The sequence below is a fragment of the Pimephales promelas genome, chromosome 10 (assembly GCF_988280905.1).
Source record: "Pimephales promelas chromosome 10, fPimPro1.hap1.1, whole genome shotgun sequence".
In the NCBI taxonomy this organism is placed as follows: Eukaryota; Metazoa; Chordata; class Actinopteri; order Cypriniformes; family Leuciscidae; genus Pimephales; species Pimephales promelas.
The window spans coordinates 14,872,583-14,888,462 of NC_142778.1; the positions used below are offsets into that span (position 1 = coordinate 14,872,583).

General features: G+C 39.0%; 1 protein-coding gene across 2 annotated transcripts in view; it reads right to left on the reverse strand.

Moving 5' to 3' along the window:
• Positions 1–15,880, reverse strand: part of dhx36 (DEAH-box helicase 36) — a 108,368-nt gene that overhangs the window by 38,688 nt on the left and 53,800 nt on the right. For both annotated transcript variants that reach the window (XM_089135411.1, XM_089135410.1), the window contains exons 15-17: positions 10,929–11,072; positions 5,139–5,256; positions 4,341–4,439 (exon numbers count right to left, since the gene is read on the reverse strand). In XM_089135411.1, the coding sequence (XP_088991537.1) occupies positions 4,341–4,439; positions 5,139–5,256; positions 10,929–11,072 (361 nt within the window). The remainder of the gene's footprint in view (positions 1–4,340; positions 4,440–5,138; positions 5,257–10,928; positions 11,073–15,880) is intronic.

A 15,880-nucleotide genomic window follows, 5' to 3' on the forward strand; every position in this document is an offset into this window, starting at 1 on the left:
CATTCATAAAAACGCATAAAACTTTAGTTTACAAAGACCGAGTGGTCTGGGGTGTTCACTGATATACTCACACAAAAATCGCCTCAAAAGACGCTTTCCAACAGGTGTTTTCCCATTCGTTATAAAACTGTATACCTATTTTTCCGAACGCCTCACAGCCGGACATTCTTCCGTTGAGAGCTTGAATAATAGACAATCCAGCCCAGTTGGTGGCGATAATGCACCTTTGCCAAATGCAAGCAAACCACTTACACGCGACCTATGCACGCGACCACACGACTGCATAAGACTACAGAAAGAATACAAACAAGGGCCATTTCCGTTTCCAGGCGGCGGAGTAATAACGGACATCACAGAACACACAATACAAGTCAATGGAGATGGACAAAAACTACGATAAAACCTGTTGGACGGCATCTTTTGCAGCGATTTTTGTGTGAGCATATCAGTGAACACCCCAGACCACTCGGTGAGTTTCACGTCTTTGTAAACTAAAGTTTTATGCGTTTTTATGAATGATTGTCTCAGTGCACCTATGCTACCATTATAAAGGTGGGGGGGTGCTAACACAGAAACCAAAAAATCTCGTGACAGCAGCATCAGTCTAAAAAACAATCCCAACCATTCTATTTAATCAGAAACGATCTTAAAACAGTGCTTTAATTGTAAAATACCGAACTTGTCCTTTAAAGTATTGTGCTATTGCTAAGCTCTTTGATTTGAGTCATTACACTTCTTAATTACACAGCTTTCTGGAACACTTGGACTACTCATTGGTCAATCACAGCATTTCACTGCCAATTCATTTTGTATAATAATGGTATAATAGGCTATTCTTTACCTGAATGAATTCATTTCTTCTGCTATTCTGCTGAACCCAAAGGAAGATATTTTGAAGAATGTTTTGAAGACTGTTTGTTAACCAAACAGTTGATGGACCCCATTGACTTCAATAGTATTTTTTTCCTACTGACAAACTGTCTGATTACCAACATTCTTCAAAATATCTTCCTTTGTGTTCAGCAGAAGAAAGAAATTCATACAGGTTTGAAATAAAGATGTGACGGTGATAATATTCTCCCACCGGTTAATCGACTTGTGTGACAACACCGGTAATACCGTTTTCATTGCCGTGGGGATTGACAATGTAATTTTTCTTTTACATCGCAGTGTGCACTTCACATTCACTTTTAAATTAGCGTCAATGTATCCTTCACAGGGAGTTTGAATGACATGCGATCTGACCGCACCAGTCACGTAACTGAAAACTATGAAAGCCGCGTGACCATCCAAACCGTAAAAAAAAAGAAAAAAATTAAAGAAATGATTCCCTATGATTTTCTGTTTCATTAATAAAGTTTGACTACTCGCAGCAGTCTCGGATGCGCTTAGCTCGTGTAAATTGCACGTATAAATTAAGTTAACGAACGAACCTCGATCCATCGGGAAACGCCATAGGTCACTGAATTTCACTGCGCTTCATGAAGAGTTTTTCTTTTGCATGAAGAAGCCGTTTGCTGGAGATGTGTTAAAGGGTTAGTTCACCCAAAAATGAAAATTCTGTCAGTATTCACTCACCCTCATGTTGTTCCAACCCCGTAAGACCTTCGTTCATCTTCGGAACACAACTTAAGATATTTAAGATATTAAGATCGGTCCTGCATACTAGTCCATAGGCGTCTTGAGGAAATGACTTGTTGTCCTCGAAAAGTCATTAAAGACATCGTTAAAATAGTCCAAGTGACTACAGGGGCTCAATCTTAAGTTTATCAAACGACGAGAACACTTTTGTGCGCAAAAAAAAATAAAAAAAATAACGACTTTATTTCAACTATTCGTTTATTTCTCCCTCTGAGCGAGTCAGGTTACTAGTTTAATAGCGTAAGCTTCTGTTATTGTAGGTCACACGCATCACACACATGACCAGCGTCGGCCAATAGTGAGCCTACGTGTGACGTCCCTTTTCGCAATCACACTATGTTAACTGACTACAGGCCCATAGAGAAGGAAGTGAATAGTTGAAATAAAGTCGTTATTTTTGTTTGTTTTTGCGCACAAAAAGTATTCTCGTCGTTTGATAAAGTTAAAATTGAGCCACTGTAGTCACTTAAACTATTTTAACAATGTCTTTAATGACTTTGAGGACAGCAAGAGTCATTCCCTCAAGAAGCCTATGGACTAGTATGCAGGAGCGATCTTAATATCTTAAATATCTTAATTTGTGTTCCGAAGATGAACGAAGGTCTTACGGGGTTAAAACAACATGAGGGTGAGTAAATACTGACAGAATTTTCATTTTTGGGTGAACTAACCCTTTAAAAGATATCGGAGTGCATTCATGATTATTTGGTTACAGGTATAATAATCCCTGTGTTGGGGAGTAGTTAAAGGGTTAGTTCAACCAAAAATGAAAATTAAGTCATTAATTACTCACCCCCATGCTGTACCAACCCCGTAAGACCTTCGTTCATCTTCGGAACACAAATAAAGATATTTTTGATTGAATCCGAGAGCTGGATCAGTCCTAGATAGACTGCCTAAGGGACTGGCTCTTGACGGCCCATAAAGTCATTAAAGAAAAGGTTTAAATATTCCATGTGCCTACAGCGGCTCAATTATAAGTTTATCAAGTGACGAGACTACTTTTTGTGCGAAAAAAACATAAATAACGACTTTATTCGACTATTCTATTACTTCCTTATGGGCGCATGCGCGAGAACTGAGACGAGGACGTTCTTCTCCTTCGACTACTTTTTGTTACCGGCTGCTCCGCTTAGGAGTATTACCGCCCCCTACCGTATAAAATGATGCGCTGATATAGCTGGAAGCACAAAACTTTCTGTTTACAAGCAGAGGAAGATGCGCGCTGTACATACGCTTTTCAATTAGCGTATTTTCCGCACTACAAGGTGAACTTAAAAGCCTTTAATCTTCTCAAAAAACGACAGTGTTCCTTATAATCCGGAGCGCCTTATATATGGATCATCATTTTATACGGTAGGTGGCGGTAATAATCCTAAGCAGAGCAGCCGGTAACAAAAAGTAGTCGAAGGAGAAGAACGTCCTCGTCTCAGTTCTCGCGCATGCGCCCATAAGGAAGTAATAGAATAGTCGAATTAAGTCGTTATTTATGTTTTTTTCGCACAAAAAGTAGTCTCGTCGCTTGATAAACTTATAATTGAGCCGCTGTAGGCACATGGAACATTTAAACCTTTTCTTTAATGACTTTATGGGCCGTCAAGAGCCAGTCCCTTAGGCAGTCTATCTAGGACTGATCCAGCTCTCAGATTCAATCAAAAATATCTTTATTTGTGTTTCGAAGATGAACGAAGGTCTTACAGGGTTGGAACAGCATGGGGGTGAGTAATTAATGACTTAATTTTCATTTTTGGGTGAACTAACCCTTTAACTACAGGTAGCGATGCTACTAACTTAACTACATTTTTCAGTAGCTTGGCAGTAGCTAAGTTGCTTTTTAAACAGTGTAGCTTTTCCAGTAGCTAACTACTTTTTGCATCAAGTAGCAGTGTACCGCGAGGATGGAGAAACAACTAACATTAATTACCCATGGCCTTATTTGTCCAAGTTCAATCGGTATTTTTGAGAAAATGTTCTACATGCAATTTACGGTGGATGTATATTTTGTTCTTGCAATGTTGTAGGCTATTTGTTGCAATTTTGCACTTTTGACAAACAGTCTGAGATATTTGAGTGCTGTGTGTAATAAAACAATACTCTTTGAAATCATAATTGTATTGCACTTATGACACTTATTCAGTTATTTATAATATATGTTCTTCAAAAAGTAGTTTCAATGTAGCTAGCTACTTTTTGATAGTAACTTGTAGTGTAGCTAACTACTTTTCCAAAAAGGTAGCTTGACTGTAGTTTAACTACTTTAACTTAAGAGTAGCTTGTAGCTTGTCAAACTACAGTTTCAGAGAAGCTTCCCCAACACTGAATAATCTTCTGGCGCCGGGTCTGAGTGAGTCATTTACTCTCTTACTTTTGTTCTTTGATTAACATTTATGCATGTGGTGCAAGCGATGAAACTGGTGTTGTGACTGAACACCGTGTAATACCCGTAACACCGACTATCGTAGCAAGCCAAGTTTAAAACAACTTGATGAATGATGAAATAATGAATAATTTTAAGTGAACTAGGCTATTCCTTTAATTTATCTGGTAAGTAGCCAAGTAGATGCTGTCCATTGGGTTCCTGATTACCCAGTTTATTTTGTGATAACAACACAGTAATTTATCCCTTACTTATTTCCTAATCCAAAACTCCTTTTCTTTTCTATCAATTACTCCTCACCGTCATCTTTTTATCCTCTTACCAGGTCCACCAGGTGTGTGATGGCCAGCTCTATAGCTTTGTCTGATGGGGGATCCAAAGTTTTCCGCAGGAAACACGCAATGGGGCCCAACTTCAGAATCTGAGAGAAAAGAAAGAGAGAGAGAGAGAGATTACAAAATCTACAAATTACTCAATCTAAGCACAAAAAAATATAAGATGAAGGCTTTGTGTGTGTAAATGAGTGTGAATGTTAATCAGGGCCCAGCTGTACCACTGAACAGCAGACAGAACTGGTACAAGGCAGCTATATGGAGATGAAAATGAGCAGTAAATGACACAGCTAAAAGGCCTAGTTACATGATTACACTGCCTCTCAGATACAATGACATTGATTAATGTCCCTTTTAATCCATTAGTTTGTTTGTGTGCTCACTTATTATAGTCACTGGAGACTATTTATGAAACCTCTGCCTTCAGGCCCAATTAGAGCCAAACAGATACAAGGGAAAGAGCTTGTATCTGTGTGTGTGTGTGTGATGAAGATAGCGTGTGTGTTGGGGAGCAAGAATGAGTCACTGGTGCAAATGAGTCCAATTTCCTAAAACCACAGCGGTGAGAAGCGCTCTCTCTCTCTCCCTCTCTGAGGATTGCCAACCAGCAAGTTTCTAAGCATTTTAAGTGCATACACACCTACTGCTGACACCAAAGCTGTGTAGTGTGGCTCACATATAGCTAGATCGACGGATATTTTATTGATCGCTAAGGGGAAATTCAACCATGCATTTTAGTGAAATATAGTATGCAAAGAAACACACAGATGGAGCCTTTGACTGGATACCTTTATTTGCAAGCAAAGCTCTTCAAGTGGAGTGCGTTGGATCTCAGGTAACTGGTAGTTATCCAGGAGGCTGGCCCTCAGTCCATTATAGAGGTGATAACATTTCCCTGGAGACACTCTGCCCAGACACAAACACACACGAAACAAAAGGGACACATGAAATACAAGGTCACACTGCATCAATTAGGAACGTTTCTTTGATGAATGCAAATTTCTACTGACTAAAATTCATTGAGAGTTCAATCATGCGTAAAGGTAGTGCACAGAAACATTTAAGCCTATTTTTTAAATTCATTTAGAACTAAGATACATTATATTTAAAAATGATATTGCATTAGTTTTAAATGAAAAACCTGTATTTTGTTATACTCATTTAACATTTTATTAGATTTGAATACTGAACTGAATTCTGTAATTCTCAGGGAGGGAGAGAAAGAGATTTTCTTTTTTTTTTTTTTTTTTCATTTTCTGCATTTTGGCTAAGCTGCAATGTGGCTCAGACTTTACGGCGATAGTCAACAGTTTGTCTATGCAAGACTAGTCAACGCTTGCTGATGTGAAAGTCAATTTGCTTTCCCATGAATAATGCAGAGCTATGGAGTTACTGTGGCAACGGGGTAGTGCGTGTGAATGTGTGGATGTGCACAGGTACAATAAGAAGGGGTATTTGGGCATTTGTGAACAAGTATGAAATTGAAATGGTGTGTCAGAGCCTGTGCTGAGCAGTGTGGCAGATTCATGTAGATGCAAAGCTAGTTACTGACTTATTATCTCTCTTTCATACTTATAAACACACTCTCACTCACTGTTTAAAAAGCACGAGTCACTGTGCTAATTTAAACCCCAACATGTAGACACCACACAAAACTGCACACACAAAGGTGCCCTATAATGGTTTTTAAAATTATTTTATAATATTTCCTGGGTTGCCCTTATAATGTTAGTATATTTTTTTAGATCAAAAATAGTCATAATTTAGAAATAAAAGGCACTTTTCCTAGCCTGATTTTAGCCTCTGCTTTGAACACTCTGTTTGAAGGGGCGTGTCTGCTGTGTGTAACCGGCCTCTGCTGTGATTGGCTGACATGCATGCATATGAAATCGCTATGTATTACATGTGAAACTCTCTCGAATAATTTTACTACAGCTATTATACGTTTTTACTATTACAGCCATCGAGATTAACGAATCGTGAGATGTTTTTGATCTATTCCTATCACATAAAGTGTTGCTGTGATGAACAAGCAGAGGACAGCCTGTCGATCGCGAGGATGAAGATATTATCATTTTAATGCAGTCTCTCTACTCTAATGCAGCAGACAAGATGATGTAAATACAGTTAGAGCTTCGTTGTGCAGTGTAACGTGCCTCATTGAATTCATAACGAGTTTGGCAAGTGTCCAAAAAAACTCAAGCTGTGTGGATTGTGGAAAGATTGTTCTTTGATCGCTTTCTGTATATAATTTATTCACAATTTAAATACGATTTTTTTGTCCAAAAAAAAAACAAAAACATTTTTTACTAAAAGAAACGATGTGAAGTTGATATTTAATCACTGGCTCGACTTACTGATGCATAAACAGTATTAAACGATTTTGAGAGAAAGATTACCTGTCTGAACTTGAACAACAATTACACATCAGCTCGGTCCGAGGCCAGGTTGAGGAAACAGTCGTCGGTGAAATGTTTGTAAATTTCCAGAGAAAATAAAATTAATCCATTGTTTCTTCAGAGGCTCGGACGAAGGAACTAAAATATACTTTTGTGTTCATGTGTAGATCCGAACACTGATCAACTGCCATGCTTCGGCTGCGCAGCTCCGTCTCGTCTGTCACTAGCTGCGTTTCCATTTCGATTTCCATTTCAATTTTCATCCCTTCAATTTGCGCAAATTGAAATTGCGAAATGAAAATACACTGCATGGAAACGTCAATTTCGCAAAAACTCCCGTTTATCGCAAAAAAGTTTTTACGCTCGCATGATGAGGTTTTTCAGGCAATTCGAAAAAGGATTTTTTCACAAAACTGCAATGGAAACGGGTTTTGTGCATTTACAGTCTCCTGACTTAGAAGACGGAGTGTGTTTTAGGTACGTGTCCGCAAATAATAATAATAATTATCATCATTAGCCTATTATAACATTTATTAGGCTACATATGTAGAAGACGCTTTTATCCAAAAAAGCAACAAAGCAATTCGTCACATCTCATTCATAGTACAGGTTGGACAATAATAGGGCTAAGATCATCACAAATAAACACTCGATTTTGACCAATATTCAAGAGTGTGTGCGGAGTTTTGAGCACGCACTGGATGCCTTTCATTTTCCCATCAAAAGTGGAATCAACTTAAAATACTCCATCATTTCTGGTTATACAGAAAATAATAATACATTATTCGCAACTACTTTTATTTGCGTAATGTCACAATAACAAGAAAACGTTGTGCTTTTGTAAAATAATATAAAACAATCAGGCGCACTTTATGATCTTCGTGAACTGGAGCGCGAGAACTGAAACAATATCCTTTATAGACTAAAGCTAAAGATTTTCTGATTATGTAATCCGTATGGTGCAGTTCTCTCTAAAGCTGCATCCAGGGATGTTTTTAACTTATATTTTTTCAGACGCATTTATAATAACTCACCTATCATTGCGGGAAAAATATCATAAATATCCATGTTCTAATTTGGCCTTAGAAAACCAGTAAAATCTACATTTTTTCCCATATTAATTTGTGAATATTTTAAATGTTCTAAAGGGGGCAAAAAGTCATAAACAAATATCTGAAAATTCGTTGAGATGTATATAGCGCAGCTATTGGTGTGGTCAAATTAAAATGTTGGTGTTCAACTTTGCATTTTAAAAATACAACAACCGTTCGTTTTTCGTTTTGCAACGACCGTTTGGACATAATACGAGATAGAGTTCTTTATTAAATTCATTTAAAAAAAGAAACAATAATTACAGGAATAGCCTCTCTAAACCTCAAAGAAATGCCATCAAGACATCGAAGCAGAAATAAGGGAGAAACACCAGGAACTCAGTGTCTTTCCCTGCCATTAATGCTTGGATAACACACCACGTCTCCTTCCATTAATAATAATAATAATGTCTAGTGCGGTGCATGGCTGTGAAATAGGTTATAAACTTGACTTGACTTATCGCGAGAGGGAAAAAAAAAGACGTTTTAGTCGCATAACATCGGTTAATGGAAACACCGTCATTTCGCAATAGTTTTTTTATCGACATTTGGAAAATATCGCTAAAGTTTTGCGCAAATCTGTAATGGAAACGCGCCTAATGAACATGGGCTGGCATATGCAAATGTTTGGAGTCATACATATTAATGATCCCGACTGTTGCGTCAGAGTCGGTATTATGTGGAGATTCGCCTGTTTTTCAGGGGTGTTTTTCAAAATCGAGATTTAAGTAAGAAGGAGAAAACAATGGTGTTTGAAACTCACTGTATGTCATGTCCATGTACTGAACTCTTGTTATTTAACTATGTCAAAATAAATTCAATTTCACATTCTAGGTCACCTTTAAGTTTTTCAATGCAAACTACACATCATCATCAAAAACATCTTTAACATATTCCAAATTACAGTAGATTTACAGTCTATTTAGAATAAATAGACACAAAGAGAGGGAACCAGGATTTAGGTATATGCGAGGAATGTGGCCTTCAACTTCAAGAAAAGCCAACAGGAAGATTTTTTTTTGTTCACTTTCCTATCAAATGACTAAGATAACAAAATACTGAGATAACAATGAAGCTATTCAAGGCCACATCTTTCCTCTCTGTGTGGACCTAAAAAAAAAAAAAAAAACTTGAGAGAAGCTCTGACTTGACACTGAGATGGAGGACAGACATATCTTTCATGAACAAAAATACTAGTCATAGACCTGAGGATGTGAAAAGATGAAAGGAAAAGTGTTATTAGATTCAGATTAATCAGGGTTAGAAATTCTATCATTATTTGCTCACCCTAATGTTAAAAACTTAGATTACATTTTTTCCGCAGTGGGAAAAACAATATATATTTGGATAAAATATTGTGTTCCACACAATAAAAGAACATTATGCAGGTTTGGAATAACATGAACTCTCATTTTTGGGTGAACTATCCCTTTAATGTTAATCAAATAACAAAAGAAGTGAAAACTGTATATTTATCTATTTATGTTTTTTTATACATGTGACAAATGAATTCAATTTCTGTAGTATTTTTTTTTTTTTCTGACAAATAATTATTTCTTTATTTCTACCTGAAAAACACTAAGCACCATTTCATTTTAATATTTATTTCATTATATCCTTTCGCTGAATTAGTTTTTGCTGTGATATCAAAGTTGGTGTTGAGGATTATAAAATATTGTGGTATATAGTTATTGTGAAATAAAATGACTCGTATTGTGATATAATAATTTGGTCATATCTCCTACCCCCCTCCTACAAATAGCACAAGCCATATGGATAACATTTTGGTCACTATGAACTGTCAAAAACTGCTGTATCGATAATCACCGTTTTCTATAAAAGAAAGTACTACAGAATTAAGCAATATGTGGGTAAATTAATTTCTTTAGTTTTAGAAAAATTCACCTTGGAATAGGAGCTAAAATCCGAAAATAGTGTAATACGATTTTTTGTACAAAATTAAAGGGGTCATGAACTGGCTTTTTAAATTTTATTATATTGTTGTCTGAGGTGAACTTATGACGTTCGCTTGGTTTTTGCATTCAAAAACATCAAAATGTATAAGTAATAGGCTATTTTCTACCCTAGTTTTGTGCCCAGCTCAGAAACGCTCGGTTTTTATGGGAGTCTCGCACTGAAGACTTGGAAGTAAATGACCACTGCTGTGAGTGGATAACAGTTTTGCATATTATAATGAGTTTCAACTCACCTCGTCAGTGTACAATGTGTACAGTGTACCTCGTCAGGGGAAAATTGTTTTGAAAACGTCCAATGTTGTGGCAACCGGAATGATTCGCCCATACCCAGAGTCCGTGTGTTGCACCATTCTTGTCAGATCCAATATAGACGGCACAGCACCGTTCTTTACTACTAATCGGTCTGCAAATCCAGTCTTGTTTACGAAACAATCCTCATTGAAATGAAGCAAACAGATATTTTTACCTCATCAAATGGAAGGTCATGAAAATAAGTTTTGCAGTCCTATTGGAATCCAGAGGAAGCTTACACAGCGACTGTCTTCCACAACCAGGCACTGCACAATATTTTGTATTGCTCGGTAGCTAGATCCCGTTTGTCATCACGAGGTAGGCATCTATCTTTAGCTATGCGTGTAATGCGCAAATCGGTAGGCGGGGCTAAACCGGCCGTGTTAAAGTAGGAGTTGATCTTCTTCTGCGGGGGTGGTGTTTTAACCTCTTTGACATCAGTTCCCCACTTTTAAAAACGAGTCGTTTGCTGAGCCTGGTGTCAATAAAAGCTTTTATTGGACTTACAAGGACGTTTTCAGTTCTGAAACTTACAGGATATTCTTATGATGACCTCTTAGATGTCAAAAGCTCAATGAAAATTTGATTTCTCAGTTCATCACCCCTTTAACAAAAATTACTTCACACAGCATTCCGGTGATATAAACATACAATGCATATCCTCCTGAGAAGTTGGACATTCTACCACACGGTGAAAATATTCCGACTGAAATTGGTTTTGATACTTGTGAATAGACTGAGGAAGAGCTGCTGATATTTGGAGGAAATAACATATAAAGATAAATAAATGAGGGGAGGGAGAGAGAGAGAAAGATCAGTACCTTCCAGCACGGCCCTTCCTCTGTTTGGCGTTGGCTAAGCTCACCCACTCCGCTGTCATGGTCCTGATATTGTTCTGGGTGTCGAAATGTGTTTCCTTAATCTTCCCTCCATCGATCACATACACAACATCATCTATCGTAATACTAAAAGAGAGTTTAAAAGAGAAATATCACAAGGTATTCATGATGACAAGGAAGTACAGGAAAAAAAAAACTCCTATAAAGTCAAAATTGGCTAAATTTATAGTCTTAATAAATGTCCATGGTCATGATTAATTGCGTCACATATTCTTAGGGGAAAAAACCTTTCCTGACGTCTGAAACTTTTCTGCCTTTTAACAAAGGCCAATACTATCATGTGGTAAAATTTCCTTCCCTCCCACAAGAATCCAAATAAATGCCGATGGAAAAAATCAAGTCCGGTCTCACATTATTTCTCACTGAATATTCCGTTTCACTAAGAAATGTGTCTCTTACAGTAACCATGAAATCAAAATTGTTATTTCTTTTTTTTTATGGAATACTGCAGTGTTTATTATAAATTTATAATAAACACTGCAGTATTCCACTAAAAAAATTATTTGTTTTATCATTTTATCATTATCATTTATGTTTAAATAATTTATGATTTATCCAGGCACATAATTATTATTATGTTTATTCATGTGTAAATGATTTCCATTACACGAGAATAGATGTTAAAACTTTATGCTGATTTGTACTCGGCTTTCGCCAAGATAAGGTTTACGAGATTTCGCCTTTAACGGCTGCAGTGTATTTGGTACGTCAGCACACGTGACGGCTGCAACTACAGGACCAGCACGACAACCGTCTGGATTAAGCCGAGTACGGAACATCTCTAGGGTCTTCAAGTCGGCACCTTCCGTCCTCAGTGTTTCGTCGACTAGCCCACGACACCTGAAGAGGGCTTGACAGTGACCCTGGCGTCCCAGAGTCACCCCCCTCTGTCCCCCACTCAGCTCAGCCCAGCTTACGGACGTCTACATCCCTCCTGCTGCTGAGACCTAATCACAATCTCTCCGCAACCCAACCACATCCGCCAACCCGTTTGACTACGGCTGTCGAGCCCCACTGGTGCATTATGCTGCGTTCATGTGCTATGGTAATTATGGCAAATACCAAAAGCCGACGTGGAAAATGCACAAGAACACCCCCCCCCATGTGGTATTTTCCACTGGGCAACTCGTAGAATATTTTGATGGACGAGTTGCCGAGATATATAAAATATATATACTATTCATGATCTAGAAAATATACAGCATATTATTTACCTTTTGAGTTTTGATAAATCATTTTCTTGTTGTTGCAGATGACTTAAGCAATCTAAAATAGTTTTAGCTAAATAACAGGTCTGGATCTCCATCTTTTTACCACATTACAACAACAAAAGCACTTGAACGCAACACACTGGTAAATACCAGTTCACAAGTGGAAAATATCCTATTTTCCATAGCACGTGAACGCAGCATCAAAGCAGTTTCAGTGGCAACGGTTCCGTATGGCATACCATCTACCGCAAAAAACAATATTTGCCCAACCACCCATCATTCACGCACTATCCACAGGAACGTATACAAATAAACAGACTCTTCAAGTTTTCAAGAATTCTACGAAACCGTAGCGTGATGGCCTGTACACAGCCAGCTAGAATCTTTCCGTCTCAACCACAGCCAACTGCTGCTCCTTTCTGCTGCTTCAGATAAGTTCTTTACTGTGTAACTCTTGGCCGCTGAATCCGACGTCTCTGAGGAACCGGGTTGTAGAGTGTGCCACAAAACCTCGACAACCCACTTCCACTGGATAAACTTTGACTCTCCATCGTCGCTGTTCTGATTCATATGCCAGATGAGCATACCACAGTTTCTTCCTCTCATATGCCTCATCACTGTTAACTCTATCAGTTGAACAATGCGTGTTGATCCAGACCACAAAACAATATCTGGTAGTAGGGTTAGTGGTGGCAATCTCAGGTGGAAAAATAAGCTGTTGATCAAGATCAGCCAGCATCTTCAAGTCCCTAGCAGCTTCCAGTTGTTCTGGGCGAGAATTGGTGTTAACACCTTTTCTTGGTGGTTGCTCGCCTGGGCGGAGGAATATTGTCTTCTGTGTGTAAAGTTTTGCTATACAAGGCGGCAACTTATTGGTCATACTACGCTTGCCTTCCAATGCTTAAACCAAACATCGCAGCACTTGGTCATGATGCCAAGTGACCCGACCTTGGCTAAGAGCCACCTTACATCCTGTCAAAATGTGCCTTAATGTGGCAGGTGATAAAAACAAAGTACAAGAGGGATCCTCTCCTACCCAGAGGTTTAGGTTCTGCAATGATGGGAGAACATCATATGTTGACCTAATAAGGAAACTGATCCTACTCTCTTCCATTGACCAAAGGTCTTGCCAGCCCATCTTGCGTTGTTCCACACTCTCCCATCTCATCCACTCTCCATGCTTGGCCAGGGAAATGGCCTTTATACACCTCATCCTCTCCTCCTGCTTTCGCACTTCGTTGACTACCAGCTTTCTCCATTTAGGAGGAGCTAAACTGAGCCTAAAACCACCTCTTCCTTGCTGTACCGGTCCCACTATATCCCCAATTTGAAGGGCAGTCTTTGCCTCTACTACAGATTTCTTTGCTGACCACTTTCTACCAGTTAACAACACAGGGGCTGCCTACCTTACACATTTGTCGCATGACTCTACTAAGGCCATTTCCAGTCTGACCTTGGCACACTTAAACTCATCGGTTAAAGCAGAGACTGGCAGCTGCAATATTCCTTTACTATAAAGTCCCACTCTGCTGAGGCAGTGTAGAACTCCCAACCATTTCCTGATGTATGAACTTTTCAACGCTTCCAGCTTATCCACTGTTGTTAAAAAAACGTTGAACACGTTCAGTGGCCACAGCAACCTCGGCAGCAGACCAAACTGAAAGCACCAGAGTTTTAGTTTGCTAGGTAGAGCACAGCTGTTTATGCCTTTCAACCCTTCCACTGCTTGTCGTCTAACTTCTCCCACTCGAACTGTGTCCTTTAGATCCCCATCGTCCCATAAGCCAAGCGCTCTCCTCCAACTACCCATCTTGATGCCCTAATGATTACTTCCATTGCCATGGTAAAAGTCAGTGGAGAAATGGTGCATCCTAGCATTATTCCAACCTCTAAGCATTGCCATGCAGTGCTGAATTTTGGAGTTGAGAAACTAAATTGCAAATCTCCAAAATAGGCTTTCACTAAATTTGTTATTGACATTGGTACTCTGAAAAAATCAAATGCTGCCCAAAGAAGCTCATGTGGCACTGAACCATATGCATAAGCCAAATCTAGGAATGTCACATGGAGCTCCTTTCTCTCCTTTTTAGCTGACTGAATTCGCTGCCAGACAACATTGATGTGTTCTAAGCATCCTGAGAAGCCTGGAATGCCCGCTTTTTCAACTGAAGTGTCAATGAAGCCATTCTTCATTAGGTAGGTGGACAATCTCTGGGCAATAATGCTGAAGGAAATCTTACATTCAACGTTTAATAGTGAAACAGGATGAAACTGACTGATGCTTGTAGCATCTTTTTCTTTAGGCATAAAGACTCCACCTGCTCTGCGCCATGCTCTAGGTACAACCTGTTTTCCCCATGCCACTTTTATCAATTTCCACAGAATTCGCAGAACTCCTGAAGCACTCTTGTACACTCTGAACGGAACTCCATCAGGCCCTGGAGATGATGAAGCCCTTGCCTTTCTCAAAGCCTGCTCTACCTCTTTGCACAGACCTCTATTTGGTGTTCTGGTGGGTTGATAGGTGGTATGTCTGATGGAATTGACATAGGCTTTTGAATGGGATTTTTGAATGGGTCTTTGTAGAAATTAGCCTTTGTAAGAGATTGAGTCACTCCTTCTGAATTTGTTCTGCTCTTTTCCATTGCTTCCTCAGCTGTCTTCTTTCTCTAACCCTTCAATTTTTTGCTGCCGTCTAGACATTCCAGTAGTAGTTTGTACTTTTTCCTTCCTTTTTTCCACACCAAATCTCTCACTTCCATATGTGTAAATGATGTCCCCAAATGTATCTAGCTTCTTTTCAACTGTACTAGTTAATCTTTCCAATGTGAAGCATAGATCTGTGTTTACCATGTCCCATGCAGTTTTCTCACAAGCTCTAGGCCATCTAACTCCAGGCCTATGCCTGTTGAGGTTATTTTCTCTCTTATGCTGGTTAGTCTGACCGGGTTCACAAGTATAAATATGTTCATCACTACCTGTGCAAGCCCTCCTCTCGTCAATGACAGGGGTGCTGATATCCTGCGAGCTGTGGTTTGCTTCCTGTTGCTGGATTTCATTCGACTGACTTGACTGACTTCGTAAGCAGTACTGATCAATGCAAGGCCCTTGTCCCTTCTCCCTCAGGCATTTCATTTTTCCCTTGATGAACCTTCAAACCCCTGACTGTTGTCGCCTTGCTCCAGCCACAGACACAAACTTGGATTTCAATGACTTTACTAACTGCAGATCTTGAACTAGTCTTGCTTTCCATACTCATATCCGTTTCCAATCCTAAGTCGTTAACCATGTTGTCCACAATTGAGTCATCTTCCACCCCCGCTCTCACAGACTCTAGGGGTATTTTTTCACTTGAACTTTTCAGAAGCCTTGGGCGGGTGTTTCCAGCATCCTGTAAACATGGAGCTGGATACTGCCGATAAGGGTAGCTAACCCTTACAGCCCCATTGGGGTCTCTTTCCTCCTGTGAGCTGTCTCTCCAGGCTGTCACAAGGTCTTATCGATTTTATCACATCATTGTCATCTTAATGCATATATAGTGTCTCATGGCTTTACTTTTGAAACAGTTAACATTTACTCTGGTGCAGTTCAGTTCCTTGCCCCATTTGGTTAAATTTCACAGGCAATACTGAAATACAGTAACTTTAATTGGAATCCAAGAGA